Source organism: Hyperolius riggenbachi, chromosome 1 (assembly GCF_040937935.1).
Source record: "Hyperolius riggenbachi isolate aHypRig1 chromosome 1, aHypRig1.pri, whole genome shotgun sequence".
NCBI lineage: Eukaryota > Metazoa > Chordata > Amphibia > Anura > Hyperoliidae > Hyperolius > Hyperolius riggenbachi.
In genome coordinates this window covers 433510065-433523885 of record NC_090646.1, presented here as the reverse complement: position 1 = coordinate 433523885, position 13821 = coordinate 433510065, and the positions used below count along the sequence as shown (strand labels likewise).

The 13821-nt window shown below is 42.0% G+C and overlaps 1 protein-coding gene and 1 long non-coding RNA gene across 2 annotated transcripts in view; one reads left to right on the top strand and one right to left on the bottom strand.

Annotated features, from left to right (window-relative positions):
• The window catches only part of HSD17B3 (hydroxysteroid 17-beta dehydrogenase 3), a 61021-nt gene that overhangs the window by 26960 nt on the left and 20240 nt on the right, over positions 1-13821 (top strand). Inside the window, exon 6 of the mRNA XM_068271425.1 lies at positions 7479-7514. Within this exon, the coding sequence (XP_068127526.1) occupies positions 7479-7514 (36 nt within the window). The remainder of the gene's footprint in view (positions 1-7478; positions 7515-13821) is intronic.
• LOC137553048 (uncharacterized) overlaps positions 11064-13821 on the bottom strand; it is a 133958-nt gene continuing 131200 nt past the window's right edge. The window contains exon 4 of the long non-coding RNA XR_011027208.1: positions 11064-11159. This is a non-coding gene — a long non-coding RNA (uncharacterized lncRNA). The remainder of the gene's footprint in view (positions 11160-13821) is intronic.

The following is a 13821-nucleotide window of genomic DNA, read 5'->3' as shown; positions in this document are numbered from 1 at the left end:
CACATCTATGGTAAGCTTTGAGAGACAAGACCACTGGGACATTAAATAATATAATGTAGCAGAACCACTGAAGGTCATGAGCTTATCAGGGAAATCTGCTCCAACTAAAAGGCCCTTACCACTCAGATCTAAGAATAGGATTTTGTATGCGAGTTACATTATATAAAATATGAAGTACATCAAAATTTAGAAGGGCTTAGATGTATTTGATGATTTCATCTAGTGAACTAGTACAAAAGTTAAAAATTAGAAATAGAAATAAATCCCTAAACCCTCTTGTAAACAGCCTGAATAGCCAAATATACATTTATAAGGTACAGTATACTAAATCCCTTGCCCATGTCCATTCTGTGACTTCCAAATACTGACCGTAAATCTCAAAGAGATTAATTGGAGGCTTTGGATTCTGGTACACTACACTCACCACATTCTGACTTGTCTCTTCAATCCATTACTTAAAGAGACACTGAAGCGAACTAATTTTACCCATTTTACCTTATAATTCACTTCAGTGCTCTCAAGCCAAGTAATCCGCCGCATCCTCGCCGCAAAACGAGTGCTGCAGAGCCCCCAAATCCCCGGGGGAGGGCAATCTGGCAGGCATTTCCTGGAAGGGGCAGAGCTTTCAGCTTCAGCTCTGCCCCTCCTGACATCAATCGCGGCGCATCGCTGCCTCTCCCCGTCCCTCTCACTCTTCCTTCACAGAGAGGGGCGGGGAGAGACGGCGATCCGCACGGCGATTGACGTCAGGAGGGGAAGAGCTACAGCTGGAAGCTCTGCCCCTCAGCGCAGCAAAATCCATGACCAAGTTGGTCGTGGATATTTGCAGATGGATCTGGGGGCTCTGCAGTGCTTGTTTAGTGGTGGGACGCAGCAGATTACTTGGCTTGAGAGCACTGAAGCGACTTGTAAGGTAAAATGGGGAAAATAAATTCGCTTCAGTGTCTCTTTAAATGAAAAATTGATCATTATTCAACTCACTTTTTCTCCTAACTTGTTTCCTAGGTGATATTTTCACACCTTATCAATAAAATGTTGTATTTTTTAACAGGTACAGGTTCTTGGGCTTTTACCCCTTAAGATACCTGACAATTTTGGCATTTCAGCTGTTGCTATTGATACATACAGCAATAACTTATGCCATCAAAGTGACATATACAGTGGGTTGCAAAAGTATTCGGCCCCCTTGAAGTTTTTCACATTTTGTCATATTACTGCCACAAACATGAATCACCAACACAAAGTGGTGTACACATGAGAAGTGGAACGAGAATCATACATGATTTCAAACATTTTTTACAAATAAATAACTGGAAAGTGGTGTGTGCATAATTATTCGGCCCCCTTTGATCTGAGTGCAGTCAGTTGCCTATAGACATTGCCTGATGAGTGCTAATGACTAAATAGAGTGCACCTGTGTGTAATCTAATGTTAGCACAAATACAGTTGCTCTGTGAGGGCCTCAGAGGTTGTCTAAGAGAACATTGGGAGCAACAACACTGTGAAGTCTAAAGAACACACAAGACAGGTCAGGGATCAAGTTATTGAGACATTTAAAGCAGGCTTAGGCTACAAAAAGATTTCCAAAGCCTTGAACATCCCACGGAGCACTTTTCAAGCGATCATTCAGAAATGGAAGGAGTATGGCACAACTGTAAACCTACCAAGACAAGGCCATCCACCTAAACTCACAGGCCAAACAAGGAGAGCGCTGATCAGAAATGCAGTCAAGAGGCCCATGGTGACTCTGGATGAGCTGCAGAGATCTACAGCTCAGGTGGGAGACTCTGTCCATAGGACAACTATTAGTCATGCACTGTACAAAGTTGGCCTTTATGGAAGAGTGGCAAGAAGAAAGACATTGCTAACAGAAAGCATAAGAAGTTCCGTTTGCAGTTTGCCACAAGCCATGTGGGGGACACAGCAACCATGTGAAAGTAGGTGCTCTGGTCAGATGAGACCAAAATGGAACTTTTTGGTCAAAATGCAAAACGCTATGTGTGGCGGAAAACTAACTGTCATGATCGCTGCTGCAGCAGGTATTGCTGGAAGTAGTAGTGTTGCAGCTCAGGCAGTTCTGATCTCTTTCCATGCAAGCTGCATAGCTTTGTCTGCCTTTCCCTGCTGTCAGCTTGTGACTGATTATCATTCACCTGTGTGGGAATTTGCATGTCTGCTCCCATTGGATGACCTCAGTATAAAGATCTGCTTCCTGCAGGACTCCTCGGGTTTTCATAGCTTCAGTTTAAGCCTGTCTTGCTGTTGCTTCAGCCCCCGATCGTGTTTCTTGTTCTAAAGATACTTTGCTGGTCTTTGCATCATATATTGGTTCATTGCCAATATATATGCATACCAGCACGTTTATTATTTTCCTTGTATTCGTGTTACGTTGATACATCAGTGTCGCTGATGTATACGTACACGAACTGTTTATATCCTGTGTGCAGTTAGTCAGCTTTTCAGCACGTTTTGGTAGGTTGCGCATATCGTGATCACCCGTGCTGAGTTAGTTACCCTGCTCCTGGTTCTGTTTGTGGATTGCGTTCATCTCTGCGAAGAGATAACAAATCCTTCTGAATCCTGTTTTGTTACCGTTTGTGGATTGCGTTCATCTCTGCAAAGAGATAACGAATCCTTCTGAGTCCTGTTCTGTTACTGTTTGTGGATTGCGTTCATCTCTGCGAAGAGATAGCAAATCCTTCTGAGTCCTGTTCCCTGTATTACTCCAGTCCTAGTCAGCGTTCCTGCTTATGTCATATATCGGTTCATTGCCGATATATACATATGTTAGTCAGACGTTACAAATAGTTTCATTGATATAATATTGCAATTGATGGGAGAGAGAATTTTTCTATTGATGCTCACGGTATCTGCCTGAATGAATACTAGATCACAGTCATAAAAATCTAATACAAATTTTATTCAAAGGTCTATATCATGAACGGTGTAACATTTAAAATGACATGAGATGGCCATCTCCTCATGCAAACCCATACCGCACCCTCCACACATACAGCTATCTGGCCAGATAACAATTGCAGGTGAGCTCACTGAAGAATAGTAGGGCCCAGGAACATCAGGACTGTCCGTGTCAGCGGAAAGCAGATAAACATCTAAAGCAAGCTGGAAGGAGCAAAGCAGTAGCAGATATATCCTCAGAATGCACAAGCGCAGCGTAAAGCAGCCCAATCTATGATGGCAGCATGAAAATCAATTGTCAACACAGTCTCTCACCACTCTGTCGTTTTCAGATTTGCACGAGAGCTTGAGATTCCTGCGTTTTGCGTGTGCGTCCGCTGTGGCTCCTTAGATCAAATGCTCTGTGTGCTCCATATGGATGTCATGCAGGTTGACAATGATGCTGACAAGCCCGAGGTGGAAGTCCCGTGTGGTGGGCCCAAAAGGATGCCAGCATGGGGGGCTGTCAGGATCGCAGGAGGAGACGGCGTCTCATGCGGACACGACCTTTACATGTTTCGCCGTTCTTTACGGCGTCATTGTAATTGTAATACGCTAGGAAAACATACCTATTGTATTTTTGTCTGTGTTACGTTCATCTATCTTGTTCCTGCTATTTCCTGACTATCCTGTCCTGTCTTTGTGAGGCACGCCATCGCTGCAAACGCATTGGCTGCCTCATTCCAGTCTGTCTTGTTGTGGACGCTTGCTGTCACTAAGTAGCGGCTAGCTAGCAAGCGTTCATTCTGTCTACCTGTCCTGATCTCCTCAGTTCTGGTCTATGCGTTCAGCGCTGCCTTGCGCTGAGACGTTATCGCGAAAGTATTGTTTGTGGCTGTCGGATCTGCACCGGCTCTGTGCGCCACAATCTCCTTTTGGAGTCGGTCCTCCCCTCCACAATACTAGGGATAGCCTGTTTCCTTGTGCTAGTGTGTGTACCTCCTCCACGTCAGCTCATGCGTTGCATGCTGACTGTGGAGAATACACCACCTAGCCTTACACTAACACTGCACATCACTCTGAACACACCAACCCCACAGTCAAATATGGTGGTGACAGCATCATGCTCGGGGGGTGCATCTCTTCAGCAGGGACAGGGAAGCTGGTCAGAGTTGATGGGAAGATGGATGGAGCCAAATACAGGGCAGTCTTGGAAGAAAACCTCTTGGAGACTGCAAAAGACTTGAGACTGGGTCGGACAGGGGCGTAGCAATAGGGGTTGCAGAGGTAGCCACCGCATCGGGGCCTTTGGGTCAGAGGGGCACCGAAGGGCCCTCCCTCATCTACAGTATTAGCTCTTTATTGGTCCTGTGCTCATATTAATCACTTCTATAGATACTTTGTATAGTGGTAATCATTAACAAACTGTTCCCCATCCTCTTCTTGCACCTCAGACACTGTAGTTGCCATTGGCAGGTTTTGGTGCGCCGTATCAATTGCTATATATAGAGTGCTTGAGAGGGCCCCATTGTAAAGCTTGCATCGGGGCCCACAGCTCCTTAGCTACGCCACTGGGGGCGGAGGTTCACCTGCCAGCAGGACAATGACCCTAAACAAAAAGCCAGGGCAACAATGGAATGGTTTAAAAGAAAACATATCTATGTGTTAGAATAGCCCAGTCAAAGTCCAGATCTAAATCCAATCGAGAATCTGTGGCAAGATCTGAAAACTGCTGTTCACAAACGCTGCCCATCTAATCTGACTGAGCTGGATCTGTTTTGCAAAGAAGAATGGGCAAGGATTTCAGTCTCTAGATGTGCAAAGCTGGTACATACATACCCTAAAAGACTGGCAGCTGTAATTGCAGCAAAAGGTGGTTCTACAAAGTATTGACTCAGGGGGTATGAATAATTACGCACACCCCACTTTGCAGTTATTTATTTGTAAAAAATGTTTGGAATGATGTATGATTTTCGATCCACTTCTCGCATGTACACCACTTTACATAGTTACATAGTTATTTTGGTTGAAAAAAGACATACGTCCATCGAGTTCAACCAGTACAAAGTACAACTCCAGCCTGCTCCCTCACATATCCCTGTTGATCCAGAGGAAGGTGAAAAACCCTTACAAGGCATGGTCCAAATAGCCCCTAAAGGGAAAAATTCCTTCCCGACTCCAGATGGCAATCAGATAAAATCCCTGGATCAACATCATTAGGCATTACCTAGTAATTGTAGCCATGGATGTCTTTCAACACAAGGAAAGCATCTAAGCCCCCTTTAAATGCAGGTATAGAGTTTGCCATAACAACTTCCTGTGGCAATGCATTCCACATCTTAATCACTCTTACTGTAAAGAACCCTTTCCTAAATAAATGGCTAAAACGTTTTTCCTCCATGCGCAGATCATGTCCTCCAGTCCTTTGAGAAAGCCTGAGGACAAAAAGCTCATCCGCCAAGCTATTATATTGCCCTTTGATGTATTTATACATGTTAATTAGATCGCCTCTTAAGGCCCATACACACGTCGGACCTCCGTTCTTTCACGTGGAATTCCAATAAAATTGATGCATGCTTGTGGCAGTAATGTGATAAAATGTGGAAAACTTCATACTTTTGCAACCCACTGTATATTGTTTTATTTCTGGGACAATCTAGGCTTGCTTTGGGTGACATTTTACAGAGGAAATCTAGGCATAAATTAAGGACCAGCCTCTTTTCTTTAGATCGGTGCTGCGTGGGCTCTCCAGCCCACAGCACCGATCAGGATTGCAGCAGGGCGATCAGACTTCCCCACCTTTTTCCCCACTAGGGGGATGTCCTACTGGGGGGGTCTGATTGCCGCCGGCTTGCTGCGCTTTGCGGGGGGGGCTCTTCAAAGACCCCCCCGCAGCGATTTCCGCCCTCTCTGCCTTTCCCTCCCTCTCCCTGTACCTCTGTGCTGCGCAGGACGGATATCCGTCCTGCACTGGATAGGATAGGCTTTAGCCTATCAGATGCCGGCGATCCCCGGCCAATCAGAGGCCGGGGATCGCCGATCTCCTTTAGCGCGCCGTATGATGTAAACAGCGGGGATTTCTTCCCTGCTTTTTTACATTAGGCGTGCGAGACGCGATCGGTGGCTCGCACACTGTTCACGGAGACACCCTCCGTGAACTGGCATGGAAAGGCCGCTCGTTTCGTTTCCATGCTATACCACTAACGACCCGCCGACGCCTATCGGCGTTAGGCGGTCATTAAGTGGTTCAGGAAATACTGTTTTTTCATATTTCGCCTTGTCCCGGTTAAAATGATACCCTATATGCCATATCTCATCACTAGTTGGGTATATAGTGAATTATTATCCACTGCCTGTGCGTCTGTAGCAATTGCATGTCATCGCTATGGTGCACAGTTTGCAAAGCCCAGTACTGTACAGATGCATTGCTAAGCAACAGCCTAGTGATGCATTTAAACAGTGTTGGGTCCGCAAACTGTAATCTTAACGATCGCATGCCAACGCTATGGGCGGCAGCCATTACAGATGTCCACAAATCTTTAGTCCAAGTATAGGTGACACAAGAACACAAGCACACGGTGGCTGCAATCAGTGCAGGACCTGAGTCTCACATGGAGGAACCTACAGGAGCACTAAACTGGATGTGAGACTCACATACAAAAAACACAAGTGGTTAAGCAAATAATAAGCAAGAAAATGCTCAGAATACTTTTGGCAGTATTTTTTCACCTGCTTTTGATATTTCTTTTCTGTTGTAGAGTGCTAAAACGTTATTATAAAAAGAAGATGAAACATCTACCAGGAGAAAACTTGGTACCGCAGTAATGCGTATGTTACTATGGTAGCATGTGGAGTTAGCATAGTGTGGTAACGCACACGGGTTATTGGCCATGTGCACTTTCTGTACCCGGCAACTTTACCGAACTTTAGTGCATCAGGTCCATTGTATCCGTTAAAGGATACCCGAAGTGACATGTGACATGATGAGATAGACATGTGTATGTACAGTGCCTAGCACACAAATAACTTTTCTGTGTTCCTCTTTTTCTTTCTCTGCCTGAAAAAGTTAAATATCAGGTATGTAAGTGGCTGACTCAGTACTGACTCAGACAGGAAGTGATCACAGTGTGACCCTCACTGATAAGCAATTCCAACTATAAAACACTTTCCTAGCAGAAAATGGCTTCCGAGAGCAAGAAAGAGATAAAAAGGAGAATTTCTTATCAGTGAGGGCCACACTGTTGTCACTTCCTGTCTGAGTCAGGACTGAGTCAGCCACTTACATACCTAATATTTAACTCTTTCAGGCAGAGAAAGAAAAAAAAGTAACACAGCATAGTTATTTGTGTGCTAGGCACTGTACATACCCATGTCTATCTCATCATGGCACATGTCACTTCGGGTATCCTTTAACCCATAAGAGTATGAACACTGGAGCAATGGAATCACACAAATAAATCCATTTCTGTGCATTGCTAAAATATTCTGATTCTGTCACTCCATTACCTTTGTTTTGATTTTCACTAACAACAGTGTGTAACCTGAAACTTTGTGACAACGCTTGTCTTTTTTTCATCTAGAATCTGGTTAATTGCAATGTCATGTCTGCTGTTAAGGTATGTGTGTTAGTGGCGCAAAGCATGATTTTATATTCTAATCCTACCGTTGTACTTCTTGCTGGTGAGACCAGAACCATATTTAATCCAGTGTACATATAACTCCAAAAATTTTTGAACGCAAGAAGAATCTGGAAATGCATTCACCCTTCACCAAAATTACCAGGTACCCTTTTTAAAGAGACACTGAAGCGGAAAAAAAATATGATATAGTGAATTGGTTGTGTACTATGAATAATTACTAGAAGATTAGCAGCAAAGAAAATATTCTCATACTTTTATTTTCAGGTATATAGTGTTTTTTTCTAACATTGCATCATTCTATAATATGTGCAGATTACACAACACTCAGCATTCAAAATGAGTCTTTCAGAGCAGTCTGTGAAGTAATGACCTCTCCTCTAGCAGAGGAAAAGTAAATAGTCCAGGAACAGTTGAGATAATAAAAGTCAGATAACAGCCCTCTCCATGACTAATTTAGTCGGAGAGCTTAATGGCTTGTTTGCATAGAGATAACAACTGGAGTTTCTCAACTCTTCCTGTACTGGAAACAATTACACTGATGTATCTGATCTTAATGTTTTATTTCTTAGCTGTGCTACACATACAAATCATAATATCATCATTTTTTTTTCGCTTCAGTGTCTCTTTAAATGTATGCCTATATACAGTGCAGGGTCAAGGTCCAGATATGGGATAGGCCTGGGATAGGGTCAAGATGAGGTTTAGGCATAGGTTAGGGTTTTGGTGAAGATTATAATATGGTTTTAGCAACACAAAATGCATCCATTATATTGGAACACAATACACCCATGGAGGAAAATAATTGTACCATTTTGGAAAACTTCCGTACCACTTTATACATGTTCACCAGAAGCTTTATAGATGACTAAACATCCACTAAAACAATATCAAATTTATGATTCATACAGATTTTACAGGGATTATTCATCAGTATGGACTGCCTGGGGTAAAATCTTTCCCATTCTTACAACTTTGCTTTAAAAGAAACCAGAGCTGAGGGATCCAAAAGATTTTATACTCACCCGGAGCTTCCTCCAGCTCTATAAGCACATGTGAGTCCCTCGTTGTTCTCCTGCGGTCTGCCATTCAGCTGCGACCAGCCCCGGTAATTGGCTCAGTTGCCTCAGACTGATCCCGACTGAGCCTATTACCGGGGCTGATCGCGGCTGAATGGTATATCGCGGGAGGACGGCGAGGGACTCACATGCACTTATGGCGATAGAGGAAGCTCGGGGTGAGTATAAAATCCTTAGGGTCCCTCAGCTCTGGTACACGTTAAACTCAAACACCACTATTGCTGAAAAAAACACTATCCCAGCTTTATAGATTTACATCCGGAGTTTCTAAAAGAGACAGTGAAGGGTAAAAAAAAAAAATCTTTTTATTTAATAAAAGTGGTAAACATAATAGCCCTAACTAAACTGCTGCATTCCCGACGCTGTAAACTATCTAAATCCCCCCAACTCGGCCTCCCTCTCCCCGCAAAATCCATGACTTTCTTGGTTGTGGATTTTGCTGCCCTAAGCACTTCTGTGTGAGGCAGGGCTATGAGCTGTAGCCCTGCCTCACACGCGTCTGTCAGCGGCGGATCAGTGAAGGAAGACTGAGAGGGGTGGGAGAGAGGTGGCGATCCGGGCTGACAGACGCGTGTGAGGCAGAGCTGCAGCTCATAGCCCTGCCTCGCATGGAAGCACTGCCCGGATTGCCCCCTGGGGAGTTTGGGGGTATTTAGTTAGATTAGAGCAGCGGGGGTGCGGCGGTTTAGGTAGGGTTATTATGTTAAACACTTTTATTAAATAAAAAGATCTTTTTTTGAGACTTCAGAGTCTCTTTAACAATGACCACCACGACACAGTACTCACCTTCTTACCAAGGCCTTATACAATTCCTGAATTCGATAGCATTAAGTGTGAAGTATTCAAGATAAAGAACGGAAGACTTGGCACTAGACGCGGCAGGTGGGCTGGAGCCACTGGTGCTGTAGGATACGTGCTGCTCGGATGAGGTAACAATATTCCAAAGGAGAAGAAAGAGAGGCACCGTACCTATATCACACCTTTATTGGGTTCCAATGGACATCACAAGTAGCGGTATGCAGTGGGGGTTAGGTGAGGCCTCTTTCTTCTCCTTTGGAGCATTAAGTGTGAGCAAGTTCTAAAATTAGGCAACTAGACCGTCGCCTAATTGAGTTCTAATTATCACCCGGCCGGGCGGTAAAAAAATCACTAAATTTAATTGCCCAACAACTTGTCGCCTGTTTGCTTCCTATCAATGTCCCCTCCTTGTTAAATATTCTTTAATACCTTTTCACCATCTCCCCCACAAAGATATTTGCCAAAGGTGGTCTGCATTTAGCCTCCATTGCACAACCTGCTCATGCAGCATTTTACCAGTCCAGAAATAATTATGTTTGAGAACATTACACCTTAACTAGGAATTCAACTTGGTTGGGGAGTGGAAAGAGGTGTAAGAGCAGAGTTGGAAGTGGGTGGGACACTGCAATCCTGATCTACACTACCAGATTACCTGCTGGGCACATGTAGCTTCTTCCTATTAAAATAAAAAAAGTGCATAAAATATTTTTGATAAGCACTAACACCTACTTAACTACTGCCCACCTTCCCTCCATCCTAAAAAAACTTTAGTAAAAAGTAGGCTTTTTACTATATGTACTCATGTCTATCTCATTATGGGGTATAACGTAGGAGTTGAGTGTAAAACGGGTTACATAATTTGGGAAAAGCTGGTTGCATACATAAAGTTTGCTTTGGAATAGTGAATATACTTTCATGTGACACTTTAAAAAATATCAAGCTCCTGTTCTGTGCTTCTAATTATTCCTGCAGCAATATGAGAGTTTTCAAGCCAGCTAACACAAAAAAGTACGAATTTCAGCTTTGCATGAAATTCAATCTCAGCTTTGGTCAGTTTTAGAAGTTGTTAATTGAAATTAAAAGATACTTTTAAGTAACATTAAAGCTCCTTTCACACATATAGAAAAAAAAATGTGAGCAATTTGCGTTTTTGCAAATTTGCATTGCCACATATCTAATGCAAGTCAATGGCATTGCTTTTGACTTGCGTTGTTTTGCAATTTTTGTGGTGTGAATTCTCTGCAGAAAAAAATTCGACCAGCATGTATATTTACAGTATGTACAGTATGTATCAATGTAAGTCAAAGGAAACACAGAAAGTTCACATTCGGTATGCAAAAATTTGCATGCAAATTTAAAGTAAATTACATAAAATAAAAAATGTAAACAGAATGGCAAATACAAAAAAATGCAGCCAGAAATCGCTGGCATTGATTTAAAAAAAAAAGTATTGTGAAATGACGATCTATATTTAAAGCACTTCAAATGACAGTGGATTTTCTTTATAAACACAAATGCAGTAGGTCTACTGTGCAAACTGATAATAATTAATCTGGTCAAGATTCTGCTAATGAACTCATAATAATTGCCCTCATGTCACCCTCCAGACAGTAAATGCTTACTAAGTTCCTGAATACCACACCTGGTCAGGAGATCCACCTCATCGATGTTTCTGTGTTCTCTAAATGAATCATCTTTTAGATGTTGACATGTCAGCATGGCTTAAAGCAGATTGCTTGCAGATGGTCTGTAGGAAACGAAAGTACTTAACCTAATTTGAAGATGTTTTGGGCTTACATATCAATGAAGTTAGGTCTTGTTGACATGAATGTATAAGATTTTAAGCCAATTCTAAATTGTTTTGTTTAAGTTCCTGTATGATGAAGAGCACAAAAATGTGGCCATTTTTCAGCCAAGGATTCACAGACCTTTTTTTAAAAGTATGCATTCTAAGGCATATTAATGAAGTAAAGAATGGAAAAAAAATAAGTGCTCTGTTAAAAAATGTTACGTGGTTTGATTTAATAAACTTGAGGAGGAACTCCAGTGAAAATAATTTAACCACTTGAGGACCACAGTCTTTCTACCCCTTAAGGACCGGCCACTTTTTTTCCATTCAGACCACTGCAGCTTTCACGGTTTATTGCTCGCTCATACAACCTACCACCTAAATGAATTTTGGCTCCTTTTCTTGTCACTAATAAAGCTTTCTTTTGGTGCTATTTGATTGCTCCTGCGATTTTTACTTTTTATTATATTCATCAAAAAAGACATGAATTTTGGCAAAAAAATGATTTTTTTAACTTTCTGTGCTGACAATTTTCAAATAAAGTAAACTTTCTGTATACATGCAGCGCGAAAAATGTGGACAAACATGTTTTTGATAAAAAAAAAACCATTCAGTGTATATTTATTGGTTTGGGTAAAAGTTATAGCGTTTACAAACTATGGTGCAAAAAGTGAATTTTGCCATTTTCAAGCATCTATGACTTTTCTGACCCCCTGTCATGTTTCATGAGGGGCTAGAATTCCAGGATAGTATAAATACCCCCCAAATGACCCCATTTTGGAAAGAAGACATCCCAAAGTATTCACTGAGAGGCATAGTGAGTTCATAGAAGATATTATTTTTTGTCACAAGTAAGCGGAAAATGACACTTTGTGACAAAAAAAAAGAAAAAAAAAAGAATCCATTTCTTCTAACTTGCGACAAAAAAAAATGAAATCTGCCACAGACTCACTATGCTCCTCTCTGAATACCTTGAAGTGTCTACTTTCCAAAATGGGGTCATTTGTGGGGTGTGTTTACTGTCCTCGCATTTTGAGGGGTGCTAATTTGTAAGCACCCCTGTAAAGCCTAAAGGTGCTCATTGGACTTTGGACCCCTTAGCGCAGTTAGGCTGCAAAAAAGTGCCACACATGTGGTATTGCCGTACTCAAGAGAAGTAGTAGAATGTGTTTTGGGGTGTATTTTTACACATACCCATGCTGGGTGGGAGAAATATCTCTGTAAATGACAATTTTTTCATTTTTTTTACACACAATTGTCCATTTACAGAGTTATTTCTCCCACCCAGCATGGGTATGTGTAAAAATACACCCCAAAACACATTGTACTACTTCTCCCGAGTACAATCCCGAATCTTCATAGAAGATTTTATTTTTTGTCAAAAGTTAGCGGAAAATTGATTTTTTATTTATTATTGTTTTTTTCACAAAGTGTCATTTTCCACTAACTTGTGACAAAAAATAAAATCTTCTATAAACTCACCATACTACTAATGGAATACCTTGGGGTGTCTTCTTTCTAAAATGGGGTCATTTGTGGGGTTCCTATACTGCCCTGGCATTTTAGGGGCCCTAAACCGTGAGGAGTAGTCTGGAAATCAAATTCCGCAAAATGACCTGTGAAATCCTAAAGGTACTCATTGGACTTTGGGCCCTTTAGCGCAGTTAGGGTGCAAAAAAGTGCCACACATGTGGTATCGCCGTACTCGGGAGAAGTAGTACAATGTGTTTTGGGGTGTATTTTTACACATACCCATGCTGGGTGGGAGAAATAACTCTGTAAATGGACAATTGTGTGTAAAAAAATCAAAAGATTGTCATTTACAGAGGTATTTCTCCCACCCAGCATGGGTATGTGTAAAAATACACCCCAAAACACATTGTACTACTTCTCCCGAGTATGGCAATACCACATGTGTGGCACTTTTTGCACCCTAACTGCGCTAAAGGGCCCAAAGTCCAATGAGTACCTTTAGGATTTCACAGGTCATTTTGCGGAATTTGATTTCCAGACTACTCCTCACGGTTTAGGGCCCCTAAAATGCCAGTTCAGTATAGGAACCCCACAAATGACCCCATTTTAGAAAGAAGACACCCCAAGGTATTCCGTTAGGAGTATGGTGAGTTCATAGAAGATTTTATTTTTTGTCAAAAGTTAGTGGAAAATGACACTTTGTGAAAAAAACAATAAAAATCAATTTTCCGCTAACTTTTGACAAAAAATAAAATCTTCTATGAACTCACCATACTCCTAACGGAATACCTTTGGGTGTCTTCTTTCTAGAATGGGGTCATTTGTGGGGTTACTATACTGCCCTGGCATTTTAGGGGCCCTAAACCGTGAGGAGTAGTCTTGAAACCAAATGTCGCAAAATGACCTGTGAAATCCTAAAGGTACTCATTGGACTTTGGGCCCCTTAGCGTACTTAGGGTGTAAAAAAGTGCCACACATGTGGTACCGCCGTACTCAGGAGAAGTAGTATAATGTGTTTTGGGGTGTATTTTTACACATACCCATGCTAAGTGGGAGAAATATCTCTGTAAATGACAATTGTTTGATTTGTTTTACACACAATTGACCATTTACATAGAAATTTCTCCCACCCAGCATGGGTATGTGT